Raw genomic sequence first — 21,055 nt, 5'->3', positions numbered from 1 at the left:
CTAGTCGTTATCATTTGCACGAAGCTCAACTGCTGCTTCTTCATCTGCACGTTTACCACATTTTTCAGGCGCGCGACGCAGCCACTCTTTAATGAAAGTACAAATAAATGTATTTGTAGCATCGGGATAATGTTTTTGAACTACATCTGAAAAATAAGAGAACAAGTTTTAATACTAAATTTTAGTAAAATATCAAATTAAAAAAAATATATTAAATCTATCACCAATTAATTAACATTTATAAACTAATAATTACTCAGTTTCAATAATAGGAAGTGTATTATAATAATTAACTTATTTACCTGTTACAATTGTGCAAAAGGGCAGTTCAGAAAATTGTTTTTTGTTTCTTCTTCCAAACCAACTAAATGTTTGCGCTAATTCTAATGCGATGCATTTTTTTAACATGTTTTGTACAGTGTGTTTTGCACTTTGGCCACCAAGTTTTTGTAATTGTTTTATCTGTGCAAAATTATTATATAATTATAAATACACTTGTCTAAACCATCAAAAACATAAATAGATGAAAATTAACAAATATCTTACCAATTTTGCGCGATTTTGTTCATCTATTAAGAATCTCTCTAATGTTTGTAATTCCTCGTCGTTTTTAATCGGAAACATAGAAATGAACGGATTCTCTCCCGCCTCTTCATTTTGATCGTTTGCTTGATTTTTTTTACAGGTACATACGTTTCGTTCATCATTTTGATTGGCAATAATAATGTTTACTTTATATTTTATGTCCGTTAAAGTTTTTATAATGTACTTTTTGAATGAGGCATCGTCTGTAAGCATGCAAAACTATTAATTACTGATAATATAATACATACAAGATTGAAAACAACCGTTTATCCTTAAAATGTCGTATTCCTGGCTTAATTCTAAGACAATTTTTCCTTTACCAAAATTTTATCCGAAGCTTAATTTTTAAATTATAAAAAGAAATAATTAGCGAATTACGGAACAAGTACGAGGAGTAGGCAGGAGCGGCGTAACTCATCATCCGATGCGTGTTATTACGATAGTTACGATCAGCTGTTTGTTACACGTGATATCGGATGATGAGTTGCGCCGCTCCTGTCTATCTCTCATACTTGTCCCGTAATTCGTTAATTATTTCTTTTTATAACTTAAAAACTAAACTTCGGACAAAATTTTAATAAAGGAAAAATCGTCTTAGAATTAAGTCAGGAATACATTTTAAAAACAAACGGTTGTTTCAAATTACCGTGTATAAACAAACTTATTATATAAATTATGACTTACTTTCCACTTGCATATGCTTGTCATATTGCGCAATGGATGGTGAAGATTTATGTGCAGTTTCTTTTACATTCTTAGCAAATTGTGCCAAACTAGACTCGTTTTCAGAATCAGATGAAGAAATGTTATTGCGTTGTATGAAATCGGTTGAGCGCGAAAGATCTCTAACTCCCTTCTTTTTTATTGTCTGCGATTGTAAAATATCTGAAAAAAATAACAAATATAATAAAATATAATTAATATTTTGATTAAAGCCAATTAAAAGGAGGATAAAAACAATTCAATATTTCGATTATATAGAGTAATTGGTAACTACATTTCAAACGATAAATTTGAAATTATTTAACTATTAAAAATTACCATTGTATATGTTATTGGTATTTTTTTTACTTATTATTGACGATCTACTATTCTGAGAAAGATTGGAATGAAATGAATAGTCCTGTTCTTCGGATTGCAATTGCAATAGCGATGATTGTTGAGATGATGCTCTAGCTGTAAAATTAATGACAATTAAAAAATGTAATGCTAGAAATTGCCAAATCTACTTTTGTTGACCAGTGCTTTGGTTGGAATATTTTAGAATATTTCTTTCGCTTTTAATTAATAAATTGGACGCAGTTATGCAATATGGAACCAACTACCATTTTTTTTATTTCAAGATGTTTATCGTAAATTGTACCTGATACATTTGAATGTATCAGACACAATTTGCAATAAAAATCTCGAAATCGAAAAAATTGGTGATTGGTTCCATATTGCATAACTGCGTCCAATTATCTAGAATCGATTTGTAAATAGCAACATTAATGTAAATATAATTTTCTTACAACTTATATCCCCTTTGCTGTAATGTGCAGATGAATTATTTCCACAGCTTTGTTGTCGCGCAATTGGTTGACGCGGGAATGATGGCAAAAGTTCAGCAAACGAATCTTCCTCCTCTGAATCACTACTGATTAAACGTTTCGCTGCTGCAATTCTTCTTCGCTTCTTTGCAAGTAATTCGTCGGTATCAGTATTTACATCTGTGACTATTTCTGCTCTCTTTAATTTTTCTTTCGCACGTTGAAAGGAATCTGAAAATAGTGTAGTATAGAATGAAACATGCATCGATGAAATATTTATAGTATTGTGAAAAAATTCTGTATTGATATTCTAATAATCAAAACATTGCAAAAGCAATAAATTCGGTAATCAATTTCTTTTCTAGATTCTTGTACACTTGACATAAGGCATCTACAATAAAAAACTATAGAATTTACTATACCAGGTTATTAAATAGTCTGGAAATGGAAAAATATTTTTAAAGCTAAGCATTTAAAAAAAACTGTTTCAGACAAATCTTATAGGGTGTAGTAGTGATGCATCAAGTGATAATGCAAATTTGATTTTAGATAATAATAGCTGATATTCATATATAGATCGTTCTTATTTCAAGAGTCTTATGTAATGTCTTAATACGGCTATGTGAATGGTTTGACATCTTAATCATTGTACTTAAGACGATCTTAAATATAAGAACCGATTATAAATAATGTGAAAGCTTTGACTTAAGATCAATTTTTTAAAAATAGGAACTTATATTTTTTTTATATATTAATCTTTATTTATTTATATAAATATTTAACTTTTATATATTATATCAAACATTATAAACATATATATTTCTATATTTACCAGAAGATGCTATGATTTCACGTACTGCGACTTGTGTCCAATTAACAATGTCAACATTTTGCATTGATTCAACTGCCTTATCGTAAGCTTTGAAGTTAGTGTAATTTGGCCAGTATGCTTTTATTCGAGTTCCATCAACAAACTAATTTTCAGGAATAACTTGAATTCCGTCGTCAAATTGAACGACGTAGTATTTTCGTGAGTCGTCCTTCATGGTGCTGCTGTTAAACAATAAAGTAATAATAATATTAAGTGACATTCCAATCGCTACCGAATCAAACGAGTAATATAAAGAAACGTCAGATATTGAGCTGTCTGAACTGAACCTTGTTAGCATAACAATTTTTTTATGTGCCTAACGCATGATTTATCTAATAATATATTTTAGAGCAATATATTTTAGAGCAATTGAGATTTTGTTTATTTAACGACAATTAAACAAAGTTACATTATAACAAAAAATTACATTACAATTTTACAGACATTAAATTATAAATTTAATTATAAATTTAAAAATTATAAATTATAAAAAAATAACCAAAAAAAGTTAATCATCAGTATGGAGTAGTGGAAATACGATATAATTCGTTCGTGCATAAGGCAAACGTACAAATTTTTGACAAATATCAGATATACGCCACCATCTTCTCTTAGATAATTTGCCAACTATATATATATCAAGCATAGACGACAAACATGGAATTTTAAAAAAATCATTCCTTTCTTCATATTCTTTACCAATAATGACGAATTCATTTATTTCTGTATTGAAGCTAATGTTTTCAATGAATACGATATTTCCTTGTCGTAACCCACAGCAACTATTAGCTTTATCATTAGATCGCAATACATATTCCTTAAACATAATTTCTTTATATTGCGGATCTACACAGCTATCAATAAGAATACCATTTGTGTGTAAATTACATACTCTAGGTGTAATAATCCGTTGCTTTTCTTTTGTATTGGATGCATGTAAAATATTTTTTAATTCTGCATAGCGATTGTTTAACTGTTGTAAAGGTTTATCTGATTTTCGCACAAGTTTTTTTAAATATTGCATAAAATTTTCGAATTTGAATGCACTGAAGGAGTCAAGTACACCGAAGTTTTTAACGTCATCAGGCATATGAATAAGATTATGCACGTTATGCGAAACTTTATGTTCACCATATATAATTTTAAAACTGTGCACAAAATGATTCAATAATTGTTGTGCATAATTTAAATACTGTTTACATAAATTTGGGCAACACATTATTCTGACAGCAACGCTAAAACTTATAAAATGATTATATAAACTCGAACTAAGTACTGATTCGAACACAACAGGGCTAGTATATAATAAAAATTGGCGAAATTCGGTACCCTTCCATTGCGCAAGATATTTTAACGATCTTGGTTTTCTAACAAATTCTATGGGAATACTCGATCTGAGTTCGATCAAACGATGAGATATTTGTTCAATTTTGATATGAGGAAGACGAACCTGCAATTCGCCACTAACTATGTCATTTAGCATTTTTCGTACTGTACCGAGACAGATTACATGTAAATAATCCAATACTACATTTGTTACTAAACCTAAATTAGGAATATCTGCCAAGATGCTACGTCCTAAATGATAATGATCATCCGTCTGATTTACAAAGTCTTTATCTGTTCGTCTTCTGGCATCGTTTTTTAGAAAACATACTCTATTTTTTCTAAAATTACCTTCTACACAGCATTTGGTACAACTAGAGTACCCTGAAAAAGTTTTTACATTTAAAATAAAAGCTTTTGCTGGAGCATCACAAATTATTTGTTTGATGACAACTTTATATATTTTTCCATTATGAATCAAACCATTTCGAACAATATCAATAGCTTCTGTTACAAAATCTTTTAAAAATACGGAAGCATCGCTCGGTTTACAATTTCCGTGATATGCGCCTATTAAAAAAACAATGCTATACTCGATTAGACAACCTAATATTGGCCATAGTGCACTGGTTGAAGATCTAGACAATGGTAACCCATCGACGTTAATAGACAAAGAAATAGTATTTTCAAATTCAACAAACATTTTGGAATTCTGTTCAATAAAATCTATTAAGCTACGACCTAAGCCGTAATGCCAGTAAAATCCGGGTGCCATTTCTTTAATTTTTGTATGTCTCGGAATCTGTAATAATGTTCGCGGATCAGTTGGTAAATCCGAATTATGAGGGTCGGTTTTTAATACTTTTAGAAGCGCTGATAAATCGGAATGCGAAATGTTCCTTTCTACAGCCCACTTTGCAAGACCGACTTTTAATTCAATTTTCTGTAATTGTTGATTAATATTCACGACTTCATTTTCGTGATATTCAGTAATAATTTGAAATGTATTATTTTCTTCAGAATTATTTTCTCCTAAATCAGTTTCTTCCGAACTATTATTGTTACTTGAGTAGAAAGACACCTCTTCAATGTTTACCTCATTAACATGTGCATCAAATATTTGCTCGTTTGAATATTTAGCTGAAGACGATGAATTCGAAACTATGTTGGAAGCTATCGAATTTTCTTCCTTACTGTCTAAATTCGAAGATCTGTGCTCATCTAAAAAGTACTGATGAAGAAACAAAGTCTTTTTATTTATTAATCTTCTAACGTGACGAGTTGACACAGTGTTTATTGGTTTCCTCTTTGGCATGATTATATTTTACCTACAAAGTTGATAAACATAAATAAGATATAAACAAAAGTAAGATAAATAAGATAAACGAAAGTAAAATAAAAGACTAATTGTTGAGGTGATGAAAAGAAGATTCGATGTAAAGTGATGTAAAGTTATTTGCTTATGCCGTTTAACCATAAAAAACATTCATTTTTTTTCATTTATATATACATAAAATTTATATTTTTTAAGATTATTTTTATGTAAAACAAATCAAATAAATTTAATGAACTAATTTAAATTTAGGAACTGAATTTAATGTAGCTGAATTAGGAACTGAATTATATTTAATGTAGCTAATAATATTTTCTGACTTCAACAAGCCTATTCTACAATAAGGAATTCCATATTGATAAACTTTTTTGATGAGAACATAGCCATGTATCGTCGACATTAAGAATAAAAGTCTATGCGAAGAATATTTATTCTTACAATATAAATCATGCATGTTGTATACGAAATACGTATGATATACATTTGCTGCACGCGTCGTCTGACCTCGGAATTTATAGACAAAATGTGAATAAAATTATGTTTGCGAAAAGATTTCTTTAAAGAAGGATATCAAAAACACATTTTTTTTGCAGCTCGATCATGTCACATCTCATAACCTATCATAACCTCTAAAAAAGCGCAATACATTTTACATATACTTAAATTAATTATATATGTGAGTTATGAACATTATTAACGAACATTATTATGAACATAAATTAAATCATAAATAAAATTCACTTACCTGAAAAGAATCCTGCATAAAGAAAATAAAAATTCGTCCGAGACGATTCAGCGAAAGGCCACAAAGCATACCAGGCACCATCAGGCACCATGAACATGTGAGAATCACAGACAAAAACGCGGGAATTAAACAAACGCTAATCACTGATCTCTATAGTACAGAAATCAGTGGCGCCAATATATGGAAATCGCGCCATATATTATTTCACATATTATTTCACATATTCAAATGTAACACAGACTTAGGTGATATTTCATGTATTGTACAAGTTTTGTTAGGTATAATGATTGACTATAAAATGAAGAATTTCTAGAAACTCGAGAACCTCTCTATTCTGCAGCCTATTTTAACATAAAAAATTTGTCGTACGCATTAAAATATTAACCATATAAGTGTTAATAATCTCATATATTATTTTTAAAGAAAATTACACTTATTATTTAGACTACACTTTTCTCAAAATTAGAGTTTTTGAACCGGATATCGATATTTAATCGATTTTTGAATTTAAAACAAAAATAGCGGAGCACAGAGATATATTTTAGTCGTCGTACGCGTAATAAAAATCGAAAAATAGATTTATTTGTACAAAATATTCGATTAAATTTGTGTCGCTCTACATATGGATTTATTAACGTAAAATGGATGTGATTTGGATCCATTGAATATCCTGTGGCTGACATCCGATGAACGTCCCAAACGAGACGTACAATGGATGTCCATAAATTGTCCAAAGAAATCGGATATAAAACGGTTATATTTTGGACATCTATTGGACATCTTTTGATGGACGTCTAATGGATATCCATAAACAGACGTCGATAGGACGTTCGTAATATGTTCACGGACGTTCCGACATAAAACGAATATAATTTGGACGTCCGATGGATGTCTTGTGCTGTGTGGGTAGTATCCAATACTAAATACTTGATGATGTTGAAAGTTTTTTTCTTCTTCCGTCTTTGCCAAAACGCATTCCAAGTCGGCGTACACCACAAATGGAAGCCGCTCTTTCCTGTTGGTGAAGATGAGCCACTTGTCCTTATCGCTCGGTAACCGGATAGCGCAGTCGTTCATCTCTCCGCAGTCTACCGTATGTGATTGCAGTTTGTCTTCAAATCCGAAATAATGCATACATCTGTAAAAGATAATAGCAATTACAAACACTTTATAATTATTTTATGATTATTTAATATATAATTTTATTGCAATAAATATACGTACCGATCGCAGATATGTTTCTTGTGACCATCTTTGCTTAATTGTGTGTTCACGAGGCGGGATAAATTCTTGATCCATGCGAAATGTCCAACGTTGTTGCTATCATGCACGTACAGCAGGTTGATGTGTCTGTCTTTCTTCTGCTCACTGAGACGTATCGAGACAATGTTCTTTTCTTCGATGCTGTACACATTTATCGAAATGTTATTATGAACTTCAAACTTTTTAATTTGATTCACAGTCACTGGAAACTCAATGTCTTGGAGATTCAGCACTGTTGTGTAATGCGGATATGATGATTCCCGTTCCACATTTCTTTCGGCGGGGTACAGAGCAGCGACCACCGCCCACGCAAAACATGCATTGTCTTTTGATTGCACATTAACCACTGCTCTCTTCATCATTATTTCTCGCGGTAATTTAATGTGACATCCCGCACGCATTGGATTATACTTGTTTATATTTACAATTAAATTGATTATTCGCGACAATGCCCAACCACTATTGCGTTCCTGAAATTCTTCTAGCGATGCTAGCGTGGCTCGATAATGCGGTGATCGTACCAATCATGTAAATCGGAGGTGCGAAAGATTTCAAAGTTTTTTGTATTGATAGTTTTATTAGCACGCTTATCGCCCGACACGAACTCGCCATTAAACATAGTGTTCACTGTCATACTAGGGTGTTTTTGCAACACTTTTTGCACGTGTCTGATCACAATGTCTTTGGCCTCCTCTAGAAATTGACGAGGTTCGATGTGATTGCTGTTTATCACCGCACCAGTCAAGATGCGGCTCTCGAACGCCGTATCAATCTCTCGCCATATGAGTCCGATGTCCGATGTCGCGAACTGCTTCCGGCACCTGCGTGTACAAAACGTCTGCGTACCGAATTCTTCAACCCTTCGAGACGCGCGATTTGGGAGACAAGCGATTGTCGAACTCCGATCGGTAATCGTGGACGTTTTATTCGACTTTGTTCTTCCAGTGATTCGATGTATTCGTCACACTGCTCCCACACAATATATTCTTCCACCGAATTCACCCTTGTGGCTTGCTCCAACAAACTTGCTTCCAATTGTGCCATATTTCTTTACTCGAGATGCACTTCTTGAACCTCTGACAAAGATACTGACAGAGTATGCCTCCTTACCAGCATTTTGATTTGATTACTGACACTTGAAAAACTCGAGTATGTTGCGATTTTGTCACGTGCGGCTCATCGGCCTTGAAATTGATACATTTTGCGTCTAATATTTCATTAAGAATGATGTCATAGCGACCATGCAGTTATGTTTGAAAATTGCGATTTTGCACATTTTGCTAATCAACTAATTGTGAACACCTGGGGGATGACAGCAGCCGGTGCATTGGCGCTCGTGATACATTTAGCACATTTCGCAAGATTCATCTCAAGGTGATAGCAGCCGTGCATCGGCGCTTGAAAATTTTGAATATGTTGCATTTTTGCACATTTTGACCTTGACAATAATTCTAACATTTCATTTGAGGATGATGTCATAGCAGCCGCGCATCGGCGCTTGAAAATTTTGAACATGTTGCATTTTGCACATTTTGACCTTGACAATAATTCTAACATTTCATTTGAGGATGATGTCATAGCAGCCGCGCATCGGCGCTTGAAAATTTTGAACATGTTGCATTTTGCACATTTTGACCTTGACAATAATTCTAACATTTCATTTGAGGATGATGTCATAGCAGCCGCGCATCGACGCTTGAAAATTTTGAATATGCTGCATTTTGAACACCTGGGACTGATGTCATAGTAGCAGCTGTGCATTAGCGCTTAAAATTTTGAATATGTTGCATTTTGTACATTTTAACCTTTACAATAATTCTGACATTTCATTTGAGGATGATGTCATAGCAGCAGTCGTGCATCGGTGCTTTGATTGGTTGAAAATAATATTGGATCAGCAATAATCCCCACCCTATCACAATGGATATTATGGATAAAATTTAAAAATAATTTAATATCACATTGATCACTCGATTGAAAAGGTTCTTTTGAAATGTACTCCGCCAGCATGAATTATTACGTTCCAGTACAAGAGAGCAATGTTTTGTGCAAGAAGAAATGTGACAAGTAAGTTTCAATATTATCTGTTAAATGAATTTTCAATAAACAACTTTTTTTTTGTTAAATAATTATTTTCAATAAAATTTTTGTAGCGCTTTATCTCATCGTGCGGCTCGTATACTTGGAAGAAGATACGTCTTAACCCCAACATCATACAAATATTTGGAAATAGGAATCAGCGTCGGAATAATATCCTATGTGGAATTGGCTCTCGGTGATAATCGAGGTAATCAAATAATATTGCCCATTGAAACATGGAAATCTCTAATGCGGAAACGAGCAGACATTGAACAGCTAACTGAAACTCCGCCATGGATTAGTGATCTGACGCTCGAAGCGGTTAACATGTATACTTCAAAAATTATAAAAATTACATCATCTGATAATTCTTTGGACATGAAACCATCAACGTTACTACATTTATTCGATTTCGAAAAATGTATTGATCATATGTATTCCTGGCTGTGTGAGAATACTCATAGTGTTAATGAAAAATTTAAGCAATTTGTAAATATTTCACAATGTGATAATATCCGCGATGTGAGCAATGCCGCAAAGGCGATACGTGATAGTAATATGTTTAATAGCGAATCACTTATAGATTGTGAATTGATAACTTGTGTTATAAATGAAATTATTTATAATGCTTGCAACAAATAAAATTATTTTACTGTTAAACTGTGTTTAATTATTTCTTCCCTGTCTGATATACATAGTCGACAAAACTCTCTGGAGATGTAGAAAAATGATGAGCTAGATGATACTCCAGTTAGAACAGAGAGATGAAGAGATGAAGAGAGATGTAGAATTAAAATCAAGAGGGGAGCAACATTATAATATATGTGTCGTGTCATAGAGTAGCAGACTACTCGCATGCTCGTGCTGTGCGGTTGTATGAAACTGTAAGATATACTCTAATTGAAGGGAAAACGTGTTGCAACTGTAGATGCTCCCTAAATCAAATTTTATCGTGCAGTGTGTGTCCTACTTGCACACATTAAACTGTTTAAAAATTAAAACACTTAAAGTGCTGTGAAAATGACGAGTGATGTGAAGATGTTAACTCTGGAGGAATGCATTGAATTACTGGAACAACTTGTGTTGGTGACGGCTGCTGAGCTGAAAGAACATAATTTAATCGGATTGCATCCACATGAAATTGATAAAACGTTTTACTGTATGTGGGAGCCAGATTGTGATGGTTGTATCGACTTGTTAGAAGGACAATGTCCACAAGAACTAATGAGAATTTTCGGAATGAAAATCAACCCCAAGAAATTATTAATTGGAAATTTGCAGTCGCGGAAAGCTCGAATCGTGCAACTCCAAGACTTAAAAAGATCGCTACGCAAACCTTTCTTAAGCGTAGATATGAATGTTCCGGCAGTATCGACAAACACTCCGGTTAATTTAATCGTGCAGATGATACATGGGCGCGAAATAGGTTTGAAAAAACCTCATACTGATGCTCTAAAATATCAACTATGGGCTATGAAACTATGGGCTGATCCGAAAAATCGCTTTCTCCTATTCGAGTCGAGCATTTCTAGATTTTACTATGCTGAGCATAGAGAATCCTCTGAGGAGGAATAATTGTTGTAAGTATTTCTCTTCAATTATAAATTATTAAAATAATAAATTGATTAATAAAATAAATAATATATTTAATAAAAAATTTCTGTCATGTAGGAGTTCCGCCCTGCCGCCTCGCAGCCACCGCCCCACCACCTCGCAGCCACCACCTCACAGCCTCCGCCTCATACCACAAGTCGTGATACATGGGTCGATCATCGCGAAATATCATATCGACCCACCTGGTTCGATCATCATGACGCAGCCATCATAGTATTTTATATTATATTTTATATTTAAAATTTTTAAATTTACACACAAAATTGTATGATTGCACACACACACACACACACACACACACACACACACACACACACACACACACACAGAGTTATATAATAAACATTATTTTAAATATTAAAAAATATATAATTTATTTTAGAATAGGTCCTCTCTCCTTTCCTCCTATTAAAATCTTATTAATTTAAAAAAATATTAAAAGAAAAAAAATATTAATTAAAAAAATTCTCTCTTACGAACGCCTCTCTCTTTGCGTTCTCCTTCGCTGCATCAGCTCTCGCGCTCTCCTTCGCGTCATCTCGCTACCTCTCATCTCGCGCTATCACTCTCGCTCTTGCATATACGCCTCGCTGCAACACCTCGCGCTCTCCTTCGCTGAATCATCTCGCGACCGCTATCTCTCTCGCTTTTGCATATACGCCGCGCTTGCGTCATCTCTCTCACGTGTGCCTCGCGCTCTCCTTCGCGTTCCTCTCTCCCTGCGGACCCCTCACCCAAAAAGCTTCATGCGGTCTTTCGCGGATTCCTCTCTCCCCGCGGATCCCTCGCGGACCCGGCACCAAAATCGCGGACGCTTTCCCCTCCTCGCGGACCCCTCGCGGACCCGGCACCAAAATCGCGGACGCTCCCCCTCCCCGCGGCCCCCTCGCGGACACTAACCACGCGAACGCCTCCCCTTCCCCGCGGACGCTTCCCCCTCCCCGCGGACCCCTCGCGGACCCTACACCAAAATCGCGGACCCTTTCCCCTCCCCGCGGACCCTTCGCGGACCCGGCACCAAAATCGCGGACGCTCCCCCTCCCCGCGGCCCCCTCGCGGACACTAACCACGCGGACTCCTCTCCCACCCCGCGGACCACTCGCGGACGCTTCCCCCTCCCCGCGGACCCCTCGCGGACCCTGCACCAAAATCGCGGACCCTTTCCCCTCCCCGCGGACCCTTCGCGGACCCGGCACCAAAATCGCGGACGCTCCCCCTCCCCGCGGCCCCCTCGCGGACACTAACCACGCGGACGCCTCTCCCACCCCGCGGACTACTCGCGGACGCTTCCCCCTCCCCGCGGACCCCTCGCGGACCCTGCACCAAAATCATGGACGCTTCCCCCTCCCCGCGGACCCCTCGCGGACCCGGCACCAAAATCGCGGACGCTCCCCCCTCCCCGCGGACCCCTCGCGGACCCGGCACCAAAATCGCGGACGCTCCCCCCACCCCGTGGACCCCTCGCGGTATATCGCGGACGTTTCCCCCTTCCGCGTGACGTCATTCCCCCTCCCGCGTGACGTCATTCCCCCGCGCCACAGGTTCCCCTCGCCCCTCTCCACCCTCATTGCCCCTGAGTTAGAATTGGTATAGTATATCTACTTATATATAATTATAAATATATAATTAGATATATAATTGTAAATATATAATCATAAATATGGGAATTTATAATAATTATATTTTATTCTTTAGATTCAGAAAATTTAAGAAAAATATCATATACTCTTTAAAAAATGGAATATAACTGTTCATGTTAAAATAACAGAAAAATTGTGCACAGATTATGTTATTACTATTTGAGAAAATTAATAATCACAAGATATATATTTATCTTTTAATATTTGTTAATAGGAAGATTATAAAAATTATGACTCTTAATTTTACGACTATATCTATGAATAAGAAATTAAGAAAATGTGCATTGATACCAAATGATTTCATAAAATGCATTGATGTTTATGAAGTGAGACTTAGACTTAAAGAAAAAAAAAAGAATAAGCCTAAGCCTTGTAGAAAAAATATAAAGAAAATGCAACTTGAGAACATATACATTAGATTTAATATCTTTATTAAAATAATTTTAATACAAAATTTTATAATAACCCAATTTTAATTATAAAATTGTTTATAAAGTTTCAATTAAGATTAAAAATATATTCTTATAAAATAAATTTTGAAAATCAATTCTTAAAAATTCTTAAGAGATCTCAACATTTTGAAGTTCTTGCAATCACTGAAAGATCTTCGTACAACAATTTATAAAAATGTTAATTACAACTGTGAATTACAACTCGTCCTTAAAATTTTTTAAATCTGCACTATGTAACTTCATCCGATGTGTTAGCTGATTCCAAAATGTCATTCTTTCCGAGAGAAGATTGTTTTCCATAATTATCTTAGACGAATTTCCTATGTATAGATACTCTGGTGAATAATTTGTTTTCACCGGCTTCCACTTTATGGGAATTGCCTTCGTGACCTTTGGCGTTGGATTTCTAAAGAATTTTATTGTAATATGTACCTTATATACTAATAATTTTCATTTTCAACGTATAATCAAAAGAAAAAATTATTATAACTCCATTATTAACTCATTATATAATTATTATAAGATAATCATGATAAAATAATGCAAAAAATAGACATTATTATGCTAACTATTATCGTGATTAAATATTAATTGTATTATATACTGGTCTTTCATATTTTTATAAAACTTATATATGTATATGTATACAATTCTGATATATAGTCATAATAAAATCACGATGTAAATCCGAATTGTGAGATAGCTGGTTGTATTCAGTAATAAATTTTATCGCTAAAATATTAACACTTACCCGGAATTTGCAAAATTGTACCAGAGTTCGGTCATGATACTGATTATCTCGTTATCCTCCTTGGACAATTCCGTTTCCACGAACAATTGTTCATCCACAGGGAACAAATACTGCAATTCGTCCGCGTGTGACACTCCATAATTCTTCTCTCTATCGCCGAATATCGAGCTAAAAGACGCGCTTCCTTTGTACGCGAAGTAGTAATAATAGACTGGTGAAGTTTGATTCACAATAAAGTCTTGGATAGCTTCGTGAGTGCCGTGATTAAACCACGCGTCGCTGTACATCTGCAAAGTTATTAAATTAATACAGAAACTAATTAAATTAATTAGTAATTAAATAGTAATTAGTAGAAACTAATTAGTAATTAAATTAATACTGCAATTCTCTTGTTGGATTAATTTTGCAAAAAATAGAAAACATATTATAAGTATTATTAAATAATTTTTTAGAATAAAATAATTTTTGTAGTAACTGTATACTCTATTTGCGAGTTAAAGAAAATGTCTTATTTTTTATATAATAAAAATAGAAAATGAAATCATATATTCTTTTCGTTTTAAAACTTCAAAAATATTAACATTTATATTATTTAATTTGGACTTACATCGATGACTTTGAATCTAGCTTCATCGGATTCATCGATGTCTTCATTGTCGAAGTAGAATTCGCGAATACTAGTGCTTATTTCATCTCGAAATTGTGTATCTCGAAGACGGTATTGCTCTTCGTAGTATAAACTGAGAGGTGCAACATTGTGGAAATCACTATTCAATTTCTTCACATGTTCACCCTGATCTCGTCCGTAATTACCTGAGGAGCATCTTATGCATAAATTGTTTGTTCAACTTAAAAAAAATTTTTATATAAGAAATTTTATATTTCTTAATAATATTTTGTATAATCTATAATTATAGGTATATTCTACAGATATCCATTATTTCTCCATGTATTTTATATCTTGTATAATCTATAATTATTAATTATATATTTAATTATATATATATACAATATAATATATATAACGTGAAATGATTTTGTAAAACTGTATAAAATTATCTGTAAACATATAATGTGTTAACTATTTCCTAAGTAAGCATCGCCACACATTGAAAAATGTCTTTTATCTAGATATCCATCATTTTTTAAATATCTTATATAATATATTTATATTTTATGTATTTATATATATTTTATATAACATATTTATAACATATATATATATATATATATATATATAATTTATACAATTATATATTCTATATATTATAATTATATATTCCACAGAAATAATTTTAATAAAATGTAAAAATAACTATGTACTAATAACTAATAAGAAAATGTACTAATAATGTACATAAGTTATTTTATAAATAACATTTTAGTTTGTTCAGGTAAAAATATGTGTTCTTATGCGATACTGTAAATGTAAGAAGAAAAATATAAAGTTGATACATTGTCATTAATAAAATAGTATTTTACATAAGCATAGTAATACATCTTGTGCTGTATCAAGTAGTTGCTATATCAAGCAATTGCATACATTCATACAATTTGCAATAATTTCAGTTTTGACTTAAATAATTCCAAAAAAGTGTAAAAATTAAAGAGCCTCTGATAAACAATCGTTTGCTTTTGTCTCTTGCATTATTTAACATACAAATTAATTATATCTATATGCACACATATTCTTTTAACTATTTATTTATTAAGGATTGCCAAAAATAAATAATTTTATATAAATTTTTTATAGTTCATATATAAATAATTTTTTTATACATTTTACTTATATTTCATGTTAAATGAGAGAAAGAAAGATATAATTTTATTTTAGATTTTGTAAGAATTTAATACTCTTTTAAAAGAGTATTAAACCAAAATATTTTCGCAAGAATGATTTTTGTGTTTATACATAATTTCTTGATAGATCCGATGCATTGAAAGTGATAATAGTAATGTAAAATTAATGCAAATTTATGAATAAAATAAATAAAACAAAATAAAATAAAAATAAATAAAATAAATATATTTTTAATTTATTTAATACACATACAAGTCTATTATATATTAACTGATTAAAAATTGATATTCCGTATTTTTGTCTTTTTTGTTAGCCTAGTGATTTACACTAATTATTTTGACAGAAGTAATATCTGCTAAGTCAAACATATCTTTCAGAAATTTGGAAAGTGTCGAACATCTATTGTAATGTTTATAATTATAAAATTTTTTTCAAATTGTTTCCTACTCGGTGTCATTATTGGTTAACATTTAATCGTAAAACTTAAAACGTTAGGCAAGTTTAAATTGTGTACCAATATTTATGTTTCTACAACGAATTATACTTCTTCCCACGACCTTCTTTTATTCTATTACAAATTTGTATATCTTTCGTATATTTTTCGTTAAAATAATTTTTCACATGTACCTATATAGAAGTGCACGATCTATGATACAGAGCAGATATCAGCAAGATCGAGTGAAGGTAATAAGACCGATTGTGAGACTATATCACATCAAGAACAATCAAGCATTATTGATATTTGTGTTAATTATTATCAAATTTATCGAATACAGAAAAAAAATATAATTTGTTGTACTTTCGGAAATGGCGACACGTAAAAGGTAAGGGAAACGGCGATGAATTAAATTTCATTTTTTATTTTCGCACTTTTGAATCATTTTTGCACAATGAATAGAATTATGTATAATGAATAAAATCATAAATTCAAATATGTAGGATGTTTATCACAAATATTAAATATTTGAGTTAACTTTTATTGTTAGCTAATATAATATTAAAGTACAAATATACAAGGTTATAAAAAGAGTCACATATTTTGAAAGCATATTTAATCCGAACAAGAAAACAAAGTCTAATTAATTCAAAGAATTTAATTGTAGAACACCTGTTAATTACATTTTTTTTTAAATCAATCTACTTATTCTCAAAAATTCTTTTATTTAACATCTTATGTATATGCAAAATATGATGTAATATATATTAATAAATTTGCCATTTATTACATTTAGAACTTTTATAATCGATAGTTTGTGGCATTTCTATATAAAAGTATGAACAAGTATGTGAATAACAGGGTAAACATTTTTGTATTTGATGATAATTGTTTAATGTTTATATTTAAGAATATTGAAAATTCAAGTTTTAGGGATGAAAGAAATTGAAGGAGACAATAAAAGCTTATTAATAATATTGGATTTTATCTAGTATTAGTAATTATACATTGTGCACAATTCAAGCAAGGCTTTAACATATTGTTAACTCCAACAATTTACTTTTTATTCTATGCAGATTAAATAAATCTCGTCAATGGATATGGAATTATTTAGCAAAATATAACGAAGATCATGCAGTATGTTATATTTGTGATGCAATATACCAACTGAAATTTTACAAGAATATTATTAAAGATCATATAAAAAGAATGCATAAAGAAATTGATGCATCAGGAGTGTTGCCCTATTCTTCATCAGGAAACAAATTTAAATGTGATAATTGTACTAACAATTGTAAGACTTATGAAAAAAGTATTCGTATATGTTCTACAATAATGAAACACATGGAAAGTAAACATAAGCTTTGTGAAGAAATAGCAATTAAATTGGTTTATTCAACACTTGGGTACTGGACACATTTGAGGTCACTCAGAAATGCGAAACTTGCGAATAGATTGATAAATGTAATTCTTTTAAATTAATGATACATTTATCTCAATCTCATAATATCTCGGTACCTTCAGAACATATACCAACGGGATAAGAGAAACATCGATAAATTGATTTATTACTGTTTTGTTTTCTTTTAATCATTAATGTACATTTTTTTATGCAATGAACAAAATTATGCATAATGAATAATAATATATAAAATTTAGATTTGTAGAATATGTTTATTACAAATGTAAATATTCGAGTAAACTAATATTTTAGATGCAAAAGTTTAAACTTAATAGTCATAATTCAAATTTTGAACAAGTGTGTGTGTGTGTGTGTGTGTGTGTGTGTGTGTGTGTGTGTGTGTGTGTGTGTGTGTGTGTGTGTGTGTGTGTGTGTGTGTGTGTGTGTGGCGGATTAATTAGAATTACTTACATATTATATATGACACACACGCACACGAATACAAGTAATTCTAATTAATTAATAGAAAAAAATTGCAAATAGATGTTTCTAATGTTTTATGTTTATTTCTTTATTATTTTTCATATTTGCATATACACACACATTATACATAAATATATATGTATTTGATTATAGATATTTTGAGCAAAAAATGTTTGGATAATAAAACTGTTTTATTAATATTATAGTTTGCAATTATAAACTTTGTACTCAATAATTATTTATTGTGCACATAATTTACTTTGAAGTCTTCATAATATTGATTAATTCAGAAATTTATATTGTGTTAATTCTGCAGATTATCAAGTCGTTTAGAAAATCTTTTCAATTCCGGTAAATATGCTGCAACATCAAGCAGTTTTCCTTTGTCAAGTTGTAGTACTGTCTCTGAGGATACTAAAAAAGATATCGATTTTTCTGTTAATAATGTAATGAAGAATATTGGAAAAAAGAGTTGTTCAATAGAAAATATTAGAGGAGAGAATTCTTTAATGGTCTTTCCTAATGAGTAATTATTTATACTGCTTATTTGATGTAGCGAAATAATACAAAATTATAATTGACATTTTTGCGAACAAATTGTTTATTGATTATCTTTCAAGCATTGATAGAGACATAAATTTCTTTTTAATTTTTTGTAATATTATTTATATGTATATATTTATTATTTGTACTTAACAATTATACATCGTACACATTTTACAAAAAAAATATGATATTGATTAATTCCGAAATTTATATTTTTAATTTTGTGCAGATTCTTAAACAGTTCAGACAATCTATCAAATTCTGGTAGAGGAGCTAAAGATGTTGAAACATCAAATAACAATCAGCAGTCAACTTATAACGCTAATTTACCTGATATTGAGGATTTTGATCTCACTTTGTTTAATTGAAAAATATTGAAGAAGAAAATTGTTTAATGTTTCCAACTAATGAGTAATTATTTGAACTGTTTTTTTGATGTAACATAAAGCGAAATAACACGAAATTATTATAATTATATTGACTGATTTGCAAACAGTAGATATACTAGGCCAATTCTAACACAGGTCCTCCGAGGGGGGTGTGCGGTGCGGGGGATCTCGTTGGCGCGGGGGCTGGCGTCACGCGGGCGGGGGGATCTCGCCGGCGAGGGGGCTGACGTCACGCGGGGTGGAGGGGATGTTTCGGCAAAGGAGGGGGAGTTTTCTGAGTGCAATATTTGTAGATGGTATCTTTACGACTTTTTTATGAGGGATCTTAGACATTTTCCCAAAAAGATATAGAACAAGCGCCGATGTCCGGCTGCTCAAACTTGTCAACGGAGCGTTCTAGAGTCCATTAAAACTATGTTTTTTTCATTTTATGTCCATAAAATCATTAGGATATTATGGAAAGGAATGATGATTTTAGGACCGACGCTGCGACGAACATGTTGAAACGTGATTTAATAGGCCTCTACCTATTTGCGTTGACGTTCGGCAGCTTTGTACCCTCGCGGAAAATCTCCCATAAAACGGCAGCGAAACATCTTCCTTAATATTTTTTAAGGAAGAATGCAACGTATCGGCGCCAACGTTCGGCTGCTTGTAACCGGAGCGCTCTAGAATCCATAAAACTGTTTCTCATTTTATGGACAAAATGTCCATTAAATGTCCATAAAATCATTAGGATATTATGGAAAGGAATGAAGATTTTAGGGCCGACGCTGCGCCTCGCGTCATCTCTCTCTCTCTGTCTCTCTCTCTCTCTCTCTCTCTCTCTCTCTCTCTCTCTCTCTCTCTCTCTCTCTCTCCTCGCTGTGCCTCGCGTCATCTCTCTCGCGCTATCTCTCTCGCGCTACCTCTCTCTCGGTCCCTAGCCTCTCAGTCCCTAGCCTCTCGGTCTCTAGCCTCGCGGTCCCATTCCCCGCATGACGTCATCCCCCGCAAGGATTCCACGCAATTATTGGGGAGTTATACGTATAAGAGCTAGGGAACTGTTTACGGGTGGGAAAGAGTGCGGATTGGAAATGCATGCAAAGAAATTACATCATAATTTAGACTTAAAAACTCTTTATTCTTCTTTTAAATATTTTTTTCTTACATATTATGGACTAAAAACTAAAGCTGCCAGCTCGCAATCGATGAGCTGATGCTTGTTGAAGGCGTCGCTAGCGCGTATTAATTTGATACTTCTTTAGGATTCGTTACATTGGATGCGATATTTGAAAATTGTGTAAACTTGATATCGACTGTATCGGTAATTTTAACCAATCGGTCAAAAGTTACATCAATGCATGGATCGAGATCGAACATATGGTGTAACGTCGATTCGATCATCATAATGCGTACATTTGAAGATTCAAGACTTATTAACTTGGCGTCGTTAATCGTAGGAAATCTCACTGTTAGTGGTCCAACGCTTATAAAACTGTGGACATCTTTCGAGTCGCACCGAAGAAAATTTTGGATATTGTGACGTTGCTCGTAGAGTCCCTTCCACGCTTCGAGAGATAGTATCAGTTCCTTTCCTCGATGATCTCCTATAACGATCTCCACGTAACTCGGTGGACCCACGTTGATACCAATTGCGAGGAATTTGAACTCGGTAACTGTCAATGCGTATCGCCTGCCTAGTATATGAACAGCACGACGCTCCAACAAAATGCTGTAAAAACGAAATTAGTTTAAAAATAATACAATTTGTAAAAAAAAAATATAAACATAGAAAGAAGTTAAATAAAACTTACTCGTCACATTTATT

At 32.8% G+C, this 21,055-nt stretch overlaps 2 protein-coding genes and 1 pseudogene across 2 annotated transcripts; all 3 read right to left on the bottom strand.

Moving 5' to 3' along the window:
• LOC145948027 (uncharacterized) lies at positions 1-6,402 on the bottom strand. Its single transcript, XM_083057794.1, has 8 exons — positions 6,390-6,402; positions 2,947-3,164; positions 2,097-2,345; positions 1,627-1,761; positions 1,270-1,470; positions 547-788; positions 303-462; positions 1-146 (listed from the first exon to the last, which is right to left on the bottom strand). Exons 2-8 carry the CDS (start codon positions 3,008-3,010, stop codon positions 1-3), a joined length of 1,197 nt encoding a protein of 398 aa, XP_082913920.1. The 5' UTR covers positions 3,011-3,164; positions 6,390-6,402.
• Positions 6,403-13,596: 7,194 nt separating this feature from the next.
• On the bottom strand, positions 13,597-16,446 carry LOC145948026 (esterase FE4-like). The gene is made up of 4 exons (XM_083057793.1): positions 16,437-16,446; positions 14,796-15,001; positions 14,189-14,475; positions 13,597-13,843 (listed from the first exon to the last, which is right to left on the bottom strand). The coding sequence occupies exons 1-4, from the start codon at positions 16,444-16,446 to the stop codon at positions 13,633-13,635; spliced, it is 714 nt and encodes a 237-aa protein (XP_082913919.1). The 3' UTR covers positions 13,597-13,632.
• A 3,952-nt stretch (positions 16,447-20,398) lies between these two features.
• LOC145948025 (uncharacterized) lies at positions 20,399-20,959 on the bottom strand (annotated as a pseudogene).
• Positions 20,960-21,055: the final 96 nt, after the last annotated feature.

The sequence above is a fragment of the Prenolepis imparis genome, unplaced genomic scaffold (assembly GCF_030444845.1).
Source record: "Prenolepis imparis isolate NDT839.2.m4 unplaced genomic scaffold, iyPreImpa1.0 SCAF_215, whole genome shotgun sequence".
Classification (NCBI taxonomy): Eukaryota; Metazoa; Arthropoda; class Insecta; order Hymenoptera; family Formicidae; genus Prenolepis; species Prenolepis imparis.
This window is presented reverse-complemented; position numbering and strand designations above follow the sequence as displayed.

What these genes read in the sequence shown, in the direction of transcription:
- LOC145948027 (XM_083057794.1), bottom strand. Translation starts at nt 3,010, where the DNA reads ATGCAAAATGTTGACATTGTTAATTGGACACAAGTCGCAGTACGTGAA. An exon ending in CAGCAAAGGGGATATAAGTT is followed by an intron (nt 1,762 to 2,096) that starts GTAAGAAAATTA and finishes TTAATTTTACAG; the next exon opens with CTAGAGCATCATCTCAACAA. An exon ending in CAAGCATATGCAAGTGGAAA is followed by an intron (nt 789 to 1,269) that starts GTAAGTCATAAT and finishes GCATGCTTACAG; the next exon opens with ACGATGCCTCATTCAAAAAG.
- LOC145948026 (XM_083057793.1), bottom strand. An exon ending in CTAGATTCAAAGTCATCGAT is followed by an intron (nt 14,476 to 14,795) that starts GTAAGTCCAAAT and finishes ATAACTTTGCAG; the next exon opens with ATGTACAGCGACGCGTGGTT. An exon ending in TACAATTTTGCAAATTCCGG is followed by an intron (nt 13,844 to 14,188) that starts GTAAGTGTTAAT and finishes AAAATTCTTTAG; the next exon opens with AAATCCAACGCCAAAGGTCA.